Here is a 19,961-nt window from a genome sequence, read left to right as displayed (position 1 = left end):
AAGAAGCACAGTACCACAACGATTATTTCCTATTCTTCCGAAGGCAGCACAAGAGCTGTAGAATGCGTCAGTTCCGCTGTAAACAATAAAATAGAACATTTGCTGCCCCCTAGTGGACAACTCCAGTATAAGACAAAAAATGTAAAGACTCACGGCTACTTTCAGGTTATTTCTTTATTCTGTACAGGTGACGTGGCACTTTACAAATCATTACAATGGACTGCCTGGTTTGACAAACAGGTGTAACAGGTAAAAAAAAAAAAAAATTAACCAGGAAGTCTGCTGTAAACAGGAAGAGGACAGCGGGCACTCTATAAAAGGCCTTTAAGCAGAGGAGGAATGAACGCTTATTAAATCTGTCTGACAAGACAGGCCGTCCTGAAATCATGTGGTCGTGTTAAATCCCTGCAAACAATACAATAAATAAATAAAAACATTAATTTTTAAATCAGCTGTAAAAGCAGCACGCTGAGGGGTCTGTATACGATCTGTTCACACACACTGCGACTTTAAGCCAATGACAAATCAAAGTTAATCTCACAACAACAACAACGGCGACAACACCTGCTGTCTGTTCGGAGCTCCAGGTTTGTGCAGCTCGGTTAAAGAGGGCCGTCACGGCTCAGTGTCATTGCTGCTGGAACATAAAAACAGTTTAACTGAAGAGAATAAAATGATAAACACAAGCTAACATGTTTGACCTTTTCCCCTCCATGGTCAGTCAGTCAGTCTTCTTCAAGTATGAGTCCTTTGTCGTCCCTTTTCAGTGTTGCCTGAGGAAAAAAAATCATGTTACAGTACAGACAGCTGCTTTGGCAGCATAGCAAAGCTGTAATAGGCTAAAAGGCGAAACTAGAGACTACGTGTGACCTGAAACTGAACAAATCAAAGGAGGGCGCTGTTTTCTCTTCACGCCTGTGCAAAAAAAAAAAATTCCTTTTTTTACTGATTGAACAAACAGCTTCAAGTTTTTACAGCGGCCGTTAAACATTATGATTAAAACTGAGTCTGACGACTGCTTGAGCAACAACAACACATTAATGGCGTCATCATCATCATCATCATCATCATCACAGGGTTCCTACACATTTTTCCTCCATTTCAAAATGTCACTTCCGCCAGAGAACAATTAAAGAGACGTTTGTTTTGTTAATAAAATGTGTTGCACACACAGGCATGCATGACTAACCGAGCAACAGTGTGTCTCTTTGTGCGCTCGAGTGACTGATGCATCCTCGTGCACGCAACACACAGGTGGCTCAGTTATGCGAGTCAAAGACTTAGAATGTGCGGTGGTAATACTCTTCTGCGTGCAACTAGGTCACGTCGGGGACCGCCTTATCCTAACATCTGTGCATGTGCAAGGGACGGCCATCTTTGAGTGACCACATGAGGCAGTTTTGTGCCTCACAGGACAGAATTGTACTTTCATTAAAGATTTAAAAGGAGGTTTCTCTGGTCTAGGAGCGTTTTTCCCCATTTGTTCAGACCTGGAGATGACGTGTAGGAACCCTGGCGTTAACAACACCATCATCATTTTTGAACAGGTAGCTCAAGTTTTCCTGTTTTTGAAGGAAGCAGTGGAAGATCTATGACGTGTGTGTGTGTGTGTGTGTGTGAGGTTTTTAAAGCCGACACACATCCCACAGGATGTAGGACAGCTAAGTCTTCTCAGCTCTGGGCCCTGTTAAAGCCGTGTGAGCACTGAGCCCTGGTCATTTTCACACAGCGTCACCTCGCTGGTTCGGGAGGAGCCGAGCAGGTCAGTGCAGGGAGGGTCTGCTCTTTTAATGGCCAAGTGCTTTTTTTTGTAAACAAACCCTCCTCCTCCTCCTCCATGACTGGTCCTTTCCTCAGAAGTCCATCCCTTCGTCGCTCTCACACCAGTCTGAGGGGGCGTCGGTGCCGAAGTAACGGTCTCCAAAGTTACCTGAGAGGAAGAGCAGGTTGTGAAATGTTTGGAGGATGAGCGGGGTCAGCGCTGACATCTTTGTAACACAAAGCAGCAGTCATTCACTGTGGATTCACCCTTTAATCCCTCCACCTATAGACGTCCACTGGCTGACAACAGAGGCTAAATAAACAATTCTAAAGCTGGCTGCGTCAGGAGTCCTCAGACTGAGGCCAAAGCTCATGTGTTTTTTGACAATTTGTATTGGACATGTTGAATATTGTGGTTGTTTAGCTGAGATTTAATCATTTGAGGAACATCACATATGGTGCATTCAAGTGCTGTCAAGAAAATTACAGTTGAATGATTCTGTGTCCCCTCACCGATGCCTGGTATGATGTGGAACTGGTCGTTGACCTCCTTGTCCACGGCGGTGGTGATGATGCGGACTTTAGGGAAGGCGTAGGCCACCGAGTGGACGCCCATCTCTGCCATCAGCAGGGACAGGAGGAAGATTTTATCCTCTGCTACGTCGTGGTCCTTCAGGAAGAAAAACAGTCAACAATTTAAACAACAACAAAAAAAAAAAAACGGGAAGAAACCTTGAGCAGGACCCGGCTCATAAAGAGAATCTTCCTGCTGACAGTCGGCCGGGTAGAGGAGGAGAAGAAGAAGAGGGAGACAGGACAGAGAGGATGAAGGAGAGAGAGGACCAAACATGACAGAGAACAAACATGACAGGTTGTTGATGTTAAATGTATGGAGAAAAGAAGTGTTAGATGTGTGTAAAAGTGGTGTGTTTGTCCCTCTGCCGTCAGTGACAGAGTGCCCCAGTGGCCTAATGGATAAGGCACTGGCCTCCTAAGCCAGGGATTGTGGGTTCGAGTCCCATCTGGGGTGGCTGTTTTACCCAATCTCCCTGAGGGACCTTCCCAAAGGGATTAATGGAAGCTATTCTATTCCATTTGATGGTGGGCTGGTCATCCACTCCTCAGTTTATGTTTGTGAGACAAGTCTAGCCTGTGCTTGTTTGTCGAAGACACTCACCAGCAGAACTCTGACCGCCATGAGAGCAGCGGCCCCGGTGGACACGGTGCTGTCCATCAGGATGACGTAGTCTTCACTGATGTCTTTAGGCAGGCGGAGGTAGTGGAGCTGGAGGATGGAGACGAGTGCTTCTAATGTCATCTCAGCTATGATAGAACTTTGCCTGATTTTGTGTGATCATGAACACACACACAGACACACACACACTGTACCTCTGGCTCTCCTGTGTTGTGATTGGTCTGAATGAGGATCTTCCCAAGCCGGATGTCTTTGCACACAGCCATCAGAGCCTGCTCCATGGTCTCACCCGCTCTCAGAATGGAAACACCTGTGATCTAAAACACACACACACTCATGTGTAACAACAGTAGGATAACTTCCCTGTGACGGTGTTGTCACAGCCAGGTGCTCACTCTTTTGCCACTCAGCCTCTTCCCCTCATAGGTGCCGCCCTGAGGCGTCTCCACGGACACCGACTGGAGAGAAGAAAAGGAAAGCGGTCAACCTCTGGACATGAAATCAACACGACACACGGAGCAACAGCAGAGAAAAGAAGCTGCGCTGTTGTTCATTCAGACACAATTTAACCTTAAGCAGGAGGTCAGTTAGTAATCTAAGCACGAAAAACTCACCTTGAGAGGCAGGAAGGAGAGGGCATGTTCGATCAGGAGCCTCATTAATCTCTTAGAGTAGAAGATGAACTCGTCTCGGTTAGTCTCCTTGTTCCTACACACACACACACACACACACAGAGGGCAGAAGCAAACAGTGAGAGGATGACTTCTGCAGACTGGAATGAGGTGACGTCACATGTTGCCACACTGAATTGTGGGTCTGCGGCTTTGCCATGTTTGTGTTTGAAAGCTGGAAAAACTTTGTTTCTGCATGACACCATCTGATGAGCTGTCAGGAAGTGGACCGCTGTGCGCTCTGACCTGATGATGGTGTGCATGCCGCGGACCTGCGGCGTGCTCTCCATCACGCTGAGGGTTTTGGGTAAAGGCTGACCCTGATGAGCCGAGGCCAGAGCCGATCTGTGGAAGAAGAGACGTCAAACAAACAACGAGAGGCAACGTTCTCTAACACTTACACATTACAAACATGTCAACGTCGGCCATTTCTGTGTAACTAACTAAAACTAACTAACTACTGACCAATAAACGTCCCAGAAAGGGATTGAAATGACAGAAACTAGTGAAAGTAACTGAATAATGTGACACAGTTATACTGTATACATGGATGTCCACACACTAGGAATCCATACACAACAAGGTTAACTGTACACTACACACAGTCCACTGCTTCTGATGCACACATGCTGCTTACTTTACTACACAAAGCAAATGTTTGTTGTTTAACAGAGCAGGGGCTGGTTTCACAAAGATAATCTGTGCAGTATAGATTTCACCGTGAACAACAACGTCAGCCTACAAATTCAGCCGCGTGTTCTTGAGTTCTGTCACCAGGTGGCGCTGATTTAAGAAGAAACCCAGAGTAGACAGAGGGAGAGAGAGAAAGGGGGGGGAATTCTTTGGGATTAATCTCGGGCATCATTGTGCAACTGGCCCCAGATTATGCTGTTAGACAAGCCTACGTGCGTGCCATCACCTCCAGTCCAGCAACAGCAAAGCAGCTAATGCAGTTCTAAAAAAAAAAAAAAAATTAGCAGATGTGTTGCGCAGTCACACAGAATTCCATTTCTGCTGCATCTCACAGACACTTTTCATCTGCGGCATGCTCTGCTGCAAAAAGAAATCAAGCATGCTTTCGTGTCAGCACACAGAGAACTGCACATTAGTGACAAAACAGCTCGGGTGCGTGACAACGACTACGGCTAATCTGTGCTGTCAAGCTACGACAATGAAACGTATGCAGGAGGAGAGCCTCACATATCCCAGCGCAGCTTCCTCTGAAGAAGGTGAGAGATTCATTTGAGGAGAGTGAGAGAGAGAGAGAGATACAGGAGGGGATATACAAAAGGGAGAAAAGGAAGAACAGGATTAGCAGTGAAACAGCTCCACACAGGGACCAGGGCTGAGGAGGAGGAGCCTCCATGTGTCTCATCAGTCCATCTTTAACACCACCACAGACAGACGTCTCACTTCCTGCAGATCCAGTTAAGAATCAGAGATCATCCTGTCTGTAGTGTACAGACACAAACAGCTGCTGTGCACCAGGTGTTTATGCAGCAGAAATATTGACCTTCTAAGGCAGCAGCACATGCTTCGCCGAGCTGCTTGTACTTCAGGTAGTGTGGCTGTGTGTGAACATGACCCAAGGAACATGGAGTTCAAAGCGATCACTTTAGCTCATCACGGCGTCCCCAACAGCATTTAGAGTCACAATAAGAAGACATGAGGACTAGTTTCGAGTACTCGCCGATTATTTCTGTGATTCTTTGAGTAATCGGATTACACGCGGCTGCAGCTAATAACATTGCTTCAATCTGCGACCGCCTTCATGCCCATAGCAAAAAGTGTGTGAGTGAGTGTGACACCCGGGTTTTGAACCCAGGGCCTCTTGCACCCAAAGCACTGATCATCCCGAGCCAGACAATCATTCTTGACAACGTCACTAACGAGTCACAGTAACACTAAATTAGTTGTCGATGCATTTTGCCCTTGAATATTACTCGAGTACTCGAATAATTGTTATAACCCTAGAAGACATGGAAACATTTCATGCATGTGTGTTGCAGTATACGGCCAATTTATGAACGGTTTTGATCTTAAATTAGATGCATTTCTGAGTCTCACACTGTAGATAAGACATGAAATAATAATCCTGGTAGTTTTTCACATTTAGAGGTAACGCTAAACACTGATGGAAAGAACTGTTTCCACAAAGAATCCCACTATTTTTACCTTACTGAACAACAATCATGGAGCATACGATTAATCATGGAGGAAAAAAAATGATCAAAAATCAATAGTTAAAACAAAGCTGCTGTTTTGTTTTGTCTGATTTTCAAGTGGTGGAAAAAACTAGGTGAACAGCAGAGCAGAGAGAAGAGGGAGGAGGTGTGGTGATAAAAAAAAAGCACTAACAGTCATACCTCACAGTGATCTCACGCTGGAATGGTTACACAGCATTCAGCCAGGCAAGGAGGGGCCGTGCACGCACAAGGAGACACGCAGACACACACAGACACACACAAGCAGTGTGTGAGAAACATGAGAGAAAATTAAACATGAGAGAAAAATACAGAAATTCTCTCAAAAGAAGCCAAACCCTTTACAGCAAAAAATAAACGTGTGAACATTCATTTCCTGTTTGGCTGCAGTTCCAAGTCACAAACATCATTTTTATTATATTTATGTTTTCATATGAAGATCACAGCTATAAAGGGGGAGGAAGAGGAGGTGGATGTGTGCACACTTCCACTCAGCCGTGCTGCACACTGCAGCGGAGTGTGACAGATGCTCTAAAGGAGTGTGTGTACGGTGGAACGGATCATGGTCGTAGGTCGTAGTGTGAGTGTGAGTGGACCAGGGAAGATGGAGGACGCCTCTCATCTCCTCACAGGGTCATTAATCGCAGACGCATACGGTGACAGGATGATGACAACTTAAACGTCTTACAGCGGCGCATCATGACATAAAAACAAGGGGCTGTCTGTCCTGACCTGGAGGCCGCCGGACCTCATCATCACCCTTCATCAGAGCTTACAGATGCTTAACGGGCTGGACGGGAACCAAAAACACGTCGGCACATAAAGTGGCCTGCTGTCCAAATATTTGTGGTCATACAGTGTTGGCGTTAAAGCCCAGTCCTCTGCAGTAAGTCGCAGCTCTCTGAACAGGCCATGTTCACACTATTCCACACCGCCATGTTTTCTACAGCCAGCTCTGTCCCCTCTCGTGCACAAGTTAAGATTTTACTGAACACAAGAGTTCGCTGAGTCTGTATAAGCTGCTGGAAACTTAATTTCCCTGAGGGATTCATCCCAAAAGGGATCAATAAAGTTTAAGTCTCCTGTTTAACGACAGCCAATAAAAAAGTTATTTTTATTATTATGTGATTTAAGATTTCCAATTCCAGAGAGTAAACTATGATCATCTTCATCTTTTCCAACAAATAAACTGCACAGATGAGGGATTAGCGTTAATCCTTACCTTCTCCAGCTGACTGTGCACATGCTGAACAATCAAATCCAGCGCTACAAAGTTCTCTCCACCTGCCCCCCAAAAAACAAAGAAGAAGTTAAGCTTTGATCTGAAGCTATTTCTGTGAGTAAAGTAAAAAAAAAAAAAAACAGGGACGAACCTCTGGGAACCACGATGTCAGCAACCTGAACGGTGGGCTCGATGTACTGCTCGAACGCAGGTTTTACAAATTTATTGTACTGTTTGATGATGCCGCTGATGTCCCGTCCACGCTGGGAAATGTCCCTCTTCAGCCTCCGTATCAGGCGGATGTCTGAATCTGTGTCCACAAACACCTTCATGTCCAGAAGCTGAAAGAACAGGTGAGAAGAGGAGAAATCAGGAGAAATAATTTTACTGGAAATACATTTCCCAGAATGCCTCAGTCATAGTAGAACATACATAAAGTGGAAGTTGGAAGAGAAACAAAAACTGCACAGGTCATCGGAACGTGAAAAGGCCGGCAACATTTCTACAGCAGAGCTGTGAGGCTGGGGTCAGTTATCACTGTCACGTTAAAGAGGAAAGTCAGCCTCCGACCCTCCTAACTGATCTCCATTAAAACTGAAACTCAGCAAAACCAGGAAAAATCAATGCAGCTGCATCACAGCAGAGGTGCAACAACAAAGAGGCGACGGCCTCCTCACACGGGAAGAAGTATTGACGATGCTGAAATTTACAGGAGTTTCTGGTGATTTAGAGGAGGGTGATGGTGTAACTCAGTCGCACAACAACAAGAGGAAGAGCATTCTGGACGGTGTAAATCTGAAAAAAAAAAAAAAAAAACTCAACTGACTAACCAAAAGCCGTGGTGCTGCTGGATGAGCACGGCAGTCAGTGTGTAGGGTTGAGTTAATGAAGAGTGGATTGTTCCTGGAGGTTAGAGAGCAAGGCCGAGGCTGTAGATCATTTTCCAGGCTGCAGAGCGGCCGTTTGTTTGCTTTTCGCCACAATGACGCAACAGGAGGACTGAAAATCTGCAGCCAGAGGCGGAACCTTTAATCTGACATATGTTCCTATGACAGGGACTAAGAGGTAATCTGTGAAACTGTATCTATATATATCACACAAATGCAAATGTAAACATGCATTTACTGAAAAGTAAATCCTTATTTTGGCTAAAATAAACACCAGAAAGTACAAAAAGTAAAATTTCCTTCCAGTCTCAGAGACAAATAACTCATTTTATCATCATATAAACCAGTGTTAATTTTGTTGACGAATCATTTTCGTCATAGTTTTTTTGCTGATAAAAATGAGACGATAACTAAATATAAACTAACGCACGGTGCCAAAAACGAAGACGGAATGTATCGACACTTTCGTCAACGAATAAAAACGAGACGAAATTATTGGAGACGAGATCCAATCAGAGCAGATTTTGTTTGTGGAAGGGAGGGACGAATCAGGAGACGGCGGCAGAGAGCCAATCAGAAGTGATCTCTCTGCGTAAGGACGTTACCCCGTGATGCTGGAAGAAGGCGTCCTCATGCATGGTAACACAACACAGGAGAAGAACACACACACGGACACGTTTGATGTCAAGACAAACAAGACGGTTCAAACCATGTGGAGCGACTATCAGCGGTAAAAACACAACAAACCTGAAGCAACATTTGCAGACGAGTCATCTTAACTTCCGCTCAAAGATACACGTGACAAAATCTATAAATGAAGACAGCGCTGCTGATGGTTTTACAGCATGCGACCTGTTTCTAAGTTGTCACTGAAGTGTTTTGCTGTAGTTATGGAGGATTCATGAAGAAGGTCATGACTGAACAGTGTATTCAGGGAGAGCAGCTCACTGTTCACTGGTTCTTTTGTGAAAAGATCATAGCAATTAAATAAAGAGATGTTTGTTTCAAATAACGTTAAAGCTGTGCCTGTTTTTATTGCACTTCAAACCTTAATTATTTCATGAAAAAATATATATCATAGAATTTTAGTCGACTAAATCCACATCAGATTTAGTCGACTAAAATTCTTTGATATTTAGTCGACTAAAACTAGACTAAAAGTTAAAAAATGTTGATGACTAAAACGTGACTAAAATCAAATGACATTTTAGTCACAAGACTAAAATAAAAACTAAATCAGAAATTGCTGCCAAAATTAACACTGATATAAACTAATAACAAAGACACTATAATGGTGCAATGATAGTAATATTCATTTATCCAGTAATTTAAAAACTGAGCATCCATCCTGCACGTGGACACATTTGGACAAAGAGCTTTCTTATGGAGAGAATAAATGGTTGCAGCTGTTTACAGGAAGGCAGCATGCACGGGACCACAAATTAATTTTTCTAGACAAATCATCTCCTGACTGCAGCCACGTATCAAAAAAAACACAAAACACTGAAAAACTGAAACAAGAGATGCTGTCTTATCATGAAGCAGCACTGCCCACAATGGTCCAACATCATGTGGTGTAAATGGTGATGTATAGTAATGCTGTGTGTGTGTGTGTGTGTGCAAGTTCTCAGTTTCTTAATTTAGACCTTTTTATTAGCAGATCAGATTCGCAGCTATAATTGACTTCAACTCCAAGAATGGACACAAAACACTATTAATCACAGGGGACAATGGCTGTAAGTGAGTCAGACAGTAATCAGTTACACCGCTGTGTCCTCGGGAGACGCTGCCTGCCTTATCACCACCGTCCAGCTTCCACACTGACACACACACACACAGAGGCAGGTTTTTAACCATAAAGAGCAGCCCCGTTTTATCCTCATGGATTCTACACACACACACACGTTAAAAAGAAACGTACAGTCACTCGGTGGCTGCCCCAGAATTTGATTACTTATGCACCTATAAAATGTAATCACCGGTTTATTACTAGAGAGGGCTGCTGGGCTTCATTTTGTTTTACAGTGCTGTTAAATAATCATTAAATTAAACCAATAAATGGACAAACATCATCAAAAAGGACCAGAGTGAGTCGTGCTTGGTGTTTAAATAAAAAGGTGAATAAATCACAGTGTTAGCCATGATTTAATCAAAGCATATTTAGAGGATTTATTTCCTTATCAATCAGGCTGCTGTTTCAGATCAGAGAAAAAATTCAAAACTTGCATTTAAAAGTCCACATTTGCACTCAGTTTAATATGACGAACACAGATGTGAGGCTGATGAGGTTTTGCTTAGGGATGTCCCGATCAGGTTTTTTTGCCCTCGAGTCCGAGTCTAAGGCCCCGTTCACACTGGAGAAAGTCATTCCAGCTAGAGTAGGATTGAGCCCAGACAGCCTTTAAGCTGGATGCGTTCAGACCTATTTTCAAATCTGGCTAGCACACAGTTGTGTCCGCACTCAATCTGGCTTCATCCAGCGTGTTTGCTGTTCTCCAAACCACTAGGTGGCGCCTCGTAATATGGCTAATAATGTGGCAAGCCGGATTCGCTAGCCACATTTGCGTTCACACCTGAGCCACATTTGAGCCAATCCTGCTAGATCCACCTCTCGAGTCGGCTTGAAATCAAACTGGATTCAGCTGGATTGGAGGTGTTCACACTCGGAAAAAAACACATCTGGATTGATCTGGATGCGGCCAAATCCTGCTTAAGCCACATTTTTTCCCCAGTGTGAACGGGGCCTTAGTCATTTGATTTTGAGTATCTGCCGATACCGAGTCCCGATCTGATACTTTCAGGACTCTCTATAAAGGCACTCATTGCAGCAAAACGTGTGTGTGTGTGTGGCGCTACTGCCACACTGGGAGATTTCACACACACATCGAAGTCTCGAACCCAGGACCTCTAGCACCAAAAGCAGCTGTCATACCCCTACACTACAAGACACAGAGCCACCCTGCACAGAAGGCGTTAACTTTGAGAGCCCTGATAAATATATATCCGAGTCCTGATCGGGAGGTAATGTCCGATTCCGATCGAGTCTGAAATCACGTAATCGGGCCTGATTTCCGATCACGTGATCGGATCGGGACATCCCTAGTTTTGCTTTCAACAACTCCATCAGGTGTCTGTCAACAAGTAAAAATCAACCAACGCAGGTCCTCACCTTCAGCAGCTCCTTGTTGGCGAAGGCCAGGATCCCCTCAAAGATGACCACATTAGCCCCGTACACCGTTTTCTGTCAGATTAAAAGGACACGTTCACTCAACGTGATGAAGATATACATGCAGCATTCCCCAAAAACAACTCTAACCCAAACCAAACGTTTCAGGTAAAAGATCTGAAGGATGACACGTCCTCCAGGTTTTGCTTCAGCCACAGTGGTGGGAAGTGAGAGCTACCACAACTGAGCACAGAAAGTAGAAAAGGAGAAAATTCTGCACATTCCTTCTGCAATTAATCAGTCAATATTCCTTAATTTGCAGATAAATATCCTTCTGTGATGTTTAGATGAGACTATATTAAGCATTAGGATCAGATCCATCCTACTCCATCAATTCAGAATATAGAAATATGCACATAGCTTTCATTTAATGACACAGATCATTCAAAAATTCTACATGTTTTCATATCTTTAATTAAGAAGACGGCTGAACATATGCCCGTATTCTGCAGCCATGTCGGCACACGTGTTCGCTTCCTCCGCCACTATCTGAACCTCGGAGCTTTACGGCGAGGACAGCGTGTGTGTGTGTGTGTGTGTGTGTTTGAGAAAGAGATTAATCACCGATTCAATCAAAGGGAAAATGGGGCTGAGCATGTCACAATCCTATTACCTTCCTCTGACCAGAGTCAATGGGCTGGACACTGTGGTATTGATTTAAAGGAGGAGAGAGAGAGAAGGAGAAACAAAACGAGAGAGAGAGAGGGAAAGTGAATTTGAAAGAAACGGATGAGTGTTTATTGATTTCTTCATTTCCCTGTTTTTTTTTTGCCATGAGATGATTTAGTGGGTCTTTAACATGTTTAAGTGTTGCTGCCGGGAGAAAGAAGGAAGGTGACCTCCATTTACACCAAAGAAAAAGTCAGTGTGTGTAATGTGTATGGACAATAATACCCCGTTCACACTGGGGAAAAAAATGTGGCTTAAGCAGGATTCGGCCGCATCCAGATCAATCCAGATGTGTTTTTTTCTGAGTGTGAACACCTCGATTCCGGCTGAATCCAGTTTGATTTCAATCCGGCTAGATCCACCCACGAGCGGTGGATCTAGGCTCAAATGTGGCTCAGGTGTGAACGCAAATGTGGCGAGCGAATCCAGCTAGCGACATGCTACTTCCGGTTAGCGATGTGCTACTTCCGGTTCACGGGGCGCGACACGGAACAAAAAAACCGCATGACGCATGCGCACACGTGGTCCTACCACGGCGTGAACGAACTCTGTATATTATGAGGCGCCACCTAGTGGTTTGGAGGACAGCAAACATGCTGGATGAAGCCGGATTGAGTGCGGACACAAGTGTGTGCTAGCCAGATTTGAAAATAGGTCTGAACGCATCCAGCTTAAAGGCTGTCTGGGCTCAATCCTACTCTAGCTGGAATGACTTTCTCTTGTGTGAACACCCCCCTCCCCCTGGGGCCTGAGGCTTAATTACAGTCACCCCACTACAAAAGCCTATAAAATGATTCCAGAGTCACAAGTTGTGAAGTCCCGCGTGGTGTTGCGCCTTTCAGCCATGAAATTACATTGCAAAGAAATAGAGAGGAGTTGTCAGAGAGCCGAGCGGCCAGATTGATTCTTCACAATGCTTTTGGGAGGAGATGCGGCTGTTAATGTTCTGTACACTAAATCCCAATAATTAGCAAATCAGCAGGCGTCCCAACTGGCATCAGCTCAAACAGCTAAAGTCTCTGGAGGCTGTTTTTTTTTTTTTAATACTAATTTGCTTTTTATTATTAATAAAGACCGAGCACTATCTCCACCAGCTGAACTGTAAGATGACGAGACGGATCTATTAATCTGCAGCAATACAGTTCAGCTTACAGATTTAAATTGTAATGATCAGCTCTCTCGGAGCCGATGGTGTTACCCAGACGTTCTTACCCATTCTTTGCGCCTGCTGTGAGTGGTGAAGTCGTACACGGGCACTTTGATGCTCTTCCCCTTTTTCAGCTTTCTGAGGACGTTGATCAGCAGCTCAAAGTCGAAGGCGTCGGGGTGGTCGAAGTTATACTCGTTTTTAGCCGCCAGCTCCTGCTCCTCTTTATTCAACACCTGAAACACAAAGACACAGTTTAGAAAGCTGGTGATGGTGAACTCTGGTCCCTTCATGCTGGGATGTCCTGACCCAAAGTGTCTTCTGATGGCAGGCGAGAACTAATCTGAGTGTAAATGTGAATCATTCCTATACGACAGGAGTTTTATTTAATGCACAACAAAGAATTAAAGGTCGGGTAGGAGATTTCTTTTTGTTAAATTAGTGTAACTTCTCTTTACAATCCGATAGCAACCGATTAGTTCGGCAGTTTCGCATTAAAATGAAGAATATGAATCATCTGTGGAAGCTATAAAACACTAAAAACATCAGCCAATCCTCCGGGTGGACCCTGTGCGGAGTATTGGCTGGTTGTCACTCTCTTCCTGCTCTGCGCGCACCAGAGAGGTACGTGCATGATGGCCGAAGTCACAGACCGCAGCTCGTCTTCAGGTGATGTACGTCCATGTGATTGGGAGGCGTGGCTTCAGGGTGAGCTCCGAGAGAAAGGGGCGTGTGTTTACTTTGGAAATCTGGCTGACTCTCACTGAGTTTTCAAAATCTCCTACTCTACCTTTAATGTTAATTTCATGACAGAAAAATGCAGTTATGATGCACAACCTCTACTTTTGCTTAGAATAAATCATTATGAGAACTTAAAATACGTTACAGGCTCACAGACTTTCTGCTTCGTCTCACCTTTAGCATCTTAAAATGAAGGCATTCATTCCATATCTACGACCTCATCCATTTAATTATGATTTGCATTCAGAATCAACATTATTTTATGCACACAGAAACAATGCAAACCTCTTTTTAGCTGGATTTTCTGATAGTTTTCAGTTAAACTATCAAGAATCCATCCTTCCTGCTTATTCTCCTCACTACTGTTTAATTAAAAACAGCAACTACTACCTAATCCATATAGACATGACTGAGTGAGAAGAGGAGCCTGGCGAATCATCGACGTCTGCCTACAGAGGTGTGTAATTGATATGTGCTCAATAGCGGCTTTAACTGGTTATGCTGACATCAGCACCAAAGGCGGAGCTCCACATATTTAATTTAATCGTCTATTGTTTTCAAATCAAAAGCTAATTAACTCCAGCAGAACACGGAGCCTGAAATCTTCGTCGTGTGAGAAACAAGAGGCTGTGAGTAATGCACTGTAATCATCCCTGCCAGAATGCTATAAATCACAGCTGTTACTGTGCTCTGTGTCAGCAGCAGTACTCGGTACCTTGTAGAACGAGTCCATGGAAAGCAGAACCACCCAGGGAACATCAAGGGCTTCAATGATCTTATTGGCTACCGTGGTTTTCCCAGAGGCGCTTCCTCCACACAGACCTGAAACAGACAGGACCACAACGCTGTGAACATCATTTCAACGACTAGTCGACCAATCAGAGAGCATACAGACAAAGTTTCAGTCACCACCAAGTTCCTGCTTCATCTTAGGGAAGAGGACTAAGGTTAACAGGGCAGATGTTGGACAATGGTGGACTTCTGCTGCGTTCCTCCTTGATTGCAAATTTTCAAAAGATATAACCAAGGTTGGAAGGAGATAAAGAATAACAGAGGACCCAAGATCGAACCCTGAGGAACACCAGTGGTACTAGGGAGCATTGTGACCTGCAGGATCTGGTTTCAAATGCCAGAGTGTCTCTTGACAGATTCATAGATTCAACTCAAAAGGGTGTGAGGACCTAGCTTGGACATTTTGAGTTCAATGAGGATAACATATGCATGCTTGTGGTTTAGGATTTCTGTAAAGCGCCTAGAGACATTTTTATTGTAATACACGTAATACAACATCATGAATCATATCATGGATCTAATCAGTGGACTCCTGTGGGGTGATGGTAAGCAGGCTTCCAGGTTCTCTCAGTCAGCCACATGTCTGATCCATCAGTGGCATCATGTTTCCTTTATACCAGGAATCTAGAATATGACAATCTTAACAAATGAAACTGTCAGAGCCTCTCCCTGCCGCTTCCTCATGTGTGCATTTTTAAGTCTTTCTGTACCGACACACAGAGAAAGAATTCTCTTTTCGACTCTGGAGGCTGATTGTGTCTGACGGCCTGAGCTCAGAAACACATCAGAAACAGTCACCTGCAGCCGTCGGTTATTTCTGCAGCAGGCCGAGAAGTGGATCTGCTTCAGTTCTCTCACCATCTTAATGGATTTCTACACAGAGCATTTGTGCCTAATTTTTCACTTTCCTGTCCACCTGCAGCCGTCAGTCTTTCATTACTGCTGTTGATCCACTCTGTGATCCCTGAGCAGCTTTTGTGTGATTTCTCACATGTCACATGTTCACTCAGTGTGTGGTCACCTCAATGAAATCAACTCAATCACGGCGACAATTAGAGGGAAGTCAATCGTGTCTGTGTAGTATAATACTACAAACATTCAAAGGGGGCACACATAAGAAACTTAAAAGTCTGGAGCCCTGCCTCACCTCACCTCCCCTCACCTCACTCGACCTCCTGGGTTAAAGACCACAACAGCAATCCTTCAAGACAACTACCCTGGGAACTGGGCCAGAACTACAGCCTGGCTGGCTGCAGATGGAGGTTAAAAAGCAGGGTGCAATCGCTGCAACAAAAAAAAAAAAGTCTGTGTGTTTGTTGGTGTGTGCACACGGGAACAGAAATAGCTTACAGAGCTACTTCTGTGACATAAACCACTCCTGGTGAAGTGTTGAAATGGGTTTTTTTTTTTGCACTGATAAGACCCATCAAGGCCAAAACTGCTGACTGGGAGGCAGAAAATAAAACACACTGCACTGTTGCTCATTTCTATGTATAATTATTGCTCTGGAGAGGTTTTATAAACAGTTCCAATGTGGTTACCAATTAATGGTAATTTATGGATTAAGAAGAGTATTTACAGACACATTTGAGGCTGAACTGAAACAGTTAAAACAGATAAACCTGCCTTTTCTATTAGCAATAAACCCAGACTGGAGAGATAGCAGCCACCTCTGCTGTCTATGAGGCTTTACAAGGTTTCCTGACATCACCTCCCCTCTGGTCATCCATCCATCCATCTTTGCACAGTATACCAGCTTCTTAAGATTTACTTCCTCCACTTTCCACTCTGCCTGTAATGCAGGCTGCTTGTCGTTCAGATCACACACACACACAGACACACAGCAGAGTGTGAAATTGTAACTAGTCACTACGGCCCATTGACAATAACCACGATAATGTCCACCTCTCGCTCTCTCTCTCTCTCTCTCTCCACTCACGCCAATCTGATGTGTTTAACCACGGAACATTGGTTCTGTGAATGTCACACACACACACACACACTTAATCTCTCTCTGTCACGGGTCATTTTACTGCTGCTGGGACTCGTCCTCAGGCAGATATTTTACTGTGCTGATCAGCAGGATGGCAGCCTGCTGTAAAGGTGCCCACGGCAAAGCTAAGCCGGCGCATCATGAGGATTCCTGACTGAGCAGAAACACACACACAGGCTGCTACACACAGGCCGCTACACACAGGCCGCTACACACAGGCCGCTACACACAGGGTGCTACACACAGGCCGCTACACACAGGCCGCTAACTCGTTTTCATATGGAAATCATCATTTAGGACATATAGGTATTAAGCTGAAAGCTAGCAGTCTCCACCAGCAACAAAACACGACTCACTTCACCACACGGCTTGCAGCCTGGAAAAATACATTTCTACAAACTTGTGATTTCATTATTCTGGCAAAGGTCTAGCTGCTTAAAGAGTTAAACAAATGTACACAGTTTACGGCATCATATGTATTATTATGAGAGATTTTATGTCCTTATTCAGCCTCTATATGAACTATATTGACCTCTAGTGGCACCACAGGCCTGTTCTACTGTATAAGGGTCACCTAACAGAACATGCACTATGAGTGTGTGGATGATACCAAGGGTCAAACGGCAGCTGAGAAATATATATTTTTTAAAAAGTGGCAAAAGCTGCAGTCCTTCAAAGGCCTCATCTATCACTGTAAACAGACTTTTTTAGCAATACGTCCATGTCCCCGACCACACAGCAGAGGATGAACGTGCTCTTTTCTCACCAATGACGAAGGCCTCTTTGAACGTGGTCCCTGTGACATTGTACCAGGGCGGCCTGCCTGCGGTGTAGATGGTCCTCTTATTGGTCCTCAGTAGCGGAGGTTCAGTCTTAGACTGGCTTGTGGTCCGTTTCCGTGGTGACAGAGATGGGGTCAGGGGACAGCGGGGAACAACGGGGCTCGAGAGACCGTCCAAAGAATCATCTCCACTTCCACTGGGGGGAGGGGGAGAGACAGGAAGGACAATGAGGAGCAGTAACCTCACTACTTTGTGTAATAACAAAAAACACTTGATTCTTTGTGTATGTTCACGTTGCCATCAGAGATGCCTTGTTAGCTCATAGCTGGCCCCTGCTGCTGCTGCTGCTGCTCCAGTACAGTCAAACTGATCATTACAACATATCTGCAGGTTCCTCATAGAAAGACTTCCTAGAGGGCCTGCAGATGCACTGCTGTCCTGCAGAGAGCGGAAGAGGGAGGCCATTTACTTCAGTGTCTCTCTCTCTTTGAACTTGTCTCTCCACAGAAGGTCTCTGTCGGTGTGGTTGAGGGGGAGGAAGGAAGAACTTGCCAGTCCTCCCCAGGAAATCACACCGCTGCCCTGGACGCAGCACGGCAGCATAGGGGCAGGGGGCCACCGCTCACATGAGTAAGGCTGTCATCACTTGGCTTTTTGTGACAGTACCTCATTCAGTTCTTTAGTAAAAAGCATTTTAATTCAGTTATCTTGTCTCCTAGAGTTACAGAGCAACAATCATGTTCATCTCTATGTTCTGAGGCAGCTGAGGTCCTTCAACATCTGCAGGTCGATGCTGAGGATGTCCTCTGAGTCTGTGGAGACATTATGTGTATGCTGCTGTCTGCTGGGGCAGCAGTCTGAGGGTGAGGGACATCAACAGACTCAACAGGAAGGGCGGCCATGTTGTGGGAGAGGACCTGGACTCTCTGACAGAGGTGTGTCCGAGAGGAGGACGTGGTCCAAAATAAAGACCATACTGGACTGTCCCTCTCACCTGCTCCACACTGTGCTGACCAGCTACAGGAGCTCGTTCAGCAACAGACTCCGACTCCCACAATGCACCACTTCCTCTGTTATTTAGATACAACTCAGGGCTTTAAATGTCAGTCCTGTCTAAATAAGTCTGAGAAATCATTCTTACTGGGCAAACATCCGGCTGCTGGATGTCTGGTGTCTGCCACAGAATGAACCGTCACACATGACAGAAGCAGAGCGGAGTTAACACCGACATATCAGAACTAACCTGTACCCAACACTCCGTGAGGCTGGACCGGGTCTGTGCCCTGTTTTCTGGGGGTTCGGGTGAACTTCGCTCATCTTTTTTGTCTCGCTTTTGTTCTCTGCAGCATCGCTAACACAATGCGTGGCTAATATGCCTATGTGGAAGCTAGCTAGCCGGGCTAGCTGCGCTAGCTGTGCTAACACGCGCCGTTTCCCGTCCGCGCCCTCTGGCAGTGTTCTGACACGCGGCTCGTGTGTTCACCGTGTATCCGGTTTACCTGTCGGACCGGGACATCGACCGGTCCGCCTCCATCCCTTCGTCTGTCTGCATGTCGGCCGGTTTACTGTCGCAGCTTGTCGTTGTCATTGTCGGCTCTGCTCGGCGCGGCACGGAAACCAAACACTGGGAGCGTCATGACGTATGGAGACGTAAGACGGGTGTTGTGTTTACGGAAGTCGGGAAAATATATTTCAAGGAAAAATCGAAATAAATTTGGGATTATAGTAAAATACTTGGTTAGTTTACATGTTGTATAATTACAACATATATTTAATATTTGACACTTCAATAAAATACTATGTGTTTAATGTGTTATATTAAATAATAAGGACAAATAGGCTACAATACCTCAAGGCTAATCAAAGACAATAATAGCAGCAGCATAAAAAAGTACATACGTTTAGAGCTCAAACATAAATTAATAATAAAGGCTATTTATTACAGTAATTTCAAATTCGTTGTTTTCTGTTTTAAGATTACAGTTGAGGGGAAAAATTAATTTCAATAATAATAATCATGTCTGACAGAAAACGAGAACATATTCTGACAGTGAACGCAGCATTTTCGCGGTTTAATGAATGAATGAATGAGACAAATGAGCTGAGACACAAATGTACTCTAATTAACACATTTGATTGTTTTTTTGTGTGACATAATGGGCTACATATATTTTTTTGTTAGAATTTACAATTAGACTGTTTATATGGCGAATTTTTTAAATAGTTTTATTTATTTTTATTATTTATGGATCTGTTTAACATTAAAAACAAACAAGGCAAGATGTGTATTATTCCCTTGACAGCAAAACTATGCAGCACTGTCTTAGAAATTATTTTTTTTGCCAAAATACATTTAAATATATTTAAGGCAATTTTACACTGCCCTGTATCATTGCAACCTGAATTTCGCTTCGAGGATCAATAAAGTATGTATCTTAATAAAATAAGATTTTTAGGGTGCTAAAATAAGTCGTGTAAAAACAATTTAAGTTGGTCGTAAATCCGTTTTACACATAAATCAGTAACATCTGTAAATAAATCTAAAGTGAGAATGAGGATGTTCATTTTTTTTTGCCTTTAAAAATGTGTAAATGTTTAATTGTGCAGTGAAATGTAACATGTAATATTTCAGTGGGCTTTATTCATCAGATATGAGAGTTAAACTATTTAA

The 19,961-nt window shown here is 44.2% G+C and overlaps 1 protein-coding gene and 1 non-coding gene across 2 annotated transcripts; one reads left to right on the top strand and one right to left on the bottom strand.

The window, feature by feature from the left end:
- Window positions 1-156: 156 nt before the first annotated feature.
- On the bottom strand, window positions 157-18,906 carry LOC114428911 (uridine-cytidine kinase-like 1). The gene is made up of 15 exons (XM_028397692.1): window positions 18,790-18,906; window positions 17,275-17,486; window positions 14,439-14,545; window positions 13,048-13,218; window positions 11,110-11,181; window positions 7,205-7,394; window positions 7,054-7,115; window positions 5,994-6,010; window positions 3,874-3,972; window positions 3,571-3,664; window positions 3,352-3,414; window positions 3,151-3,273; window positions 2,939-3,046; window positions 2,275-2,431; window positions 157-1,930 (listed from the first exon to the last, which is right to left on the bottom strand). The coding sequence occupies exons 1-15, from the start codon at window positions 18,876-18,878 to the stop codon at window positions 1,854-1,856; spliced, it is 1,641 nt and encodes a 546-aa protein (XP_028253493.1). The 5' UTR covers window positions 18,879-18,906; the 3' UTR covers window positions 157-1,853.
- trnar-ccu (transfer RNA arginine (anticodon CCU)) lies at window positions 2,719-2,791 on the top strand. Its single transcript has one exon. It is a non-coding gene; the product is annotated as a tRNA-Arg (tRNA).
- Window positions 18,907-19,961: the final 1,055 nt, after the last annotated feature.

The sequence above is a fragment of the Parambassis ranga genome, chromosome 24 (assembly GCF_900634625.1).
Source record: "Parambassis ranga chromosome 24, fParRan2.1, whole genome shotgun sequence".
In the NCBI taxonomy this organism is placed as follows: Eukaryota; Metazoa; Chordata; class Actinopteri; family Ambassidae; genus Parambassis; species Parambassis ranga.
This window is presented reverse-complemented; position numbering and strand designations above follow the sequence as displayed.

What these genes read in the sequence shown, in the direction of transcription:
- LOC114428911 (XM_028397692.1), bottom strand. Translation starts at nt 18,878, where the DNA reads ATGACAACGACAAGCTGCGACAGTAAACCGGCCGACATGCAGACAGAC. An exon ending in TGACATCGTGGTTCCCAGAG is followed by an intron (nt 7,116 to 7,204) that starts GTTCGTCCCTGT and finishes TTTGGGGGGCAG; the next exon opens with GTGGAGAGAACTTTGTAGCG. An exon ending in CCACATCATACCAGGCATCG is followed by an intron (nt 1,931 to 2,274) that starts GTGAGGGGACAC and finishes TCTTCCTCTCAG; the next exon opens with GTAACTTTGGAGACCGTTAC.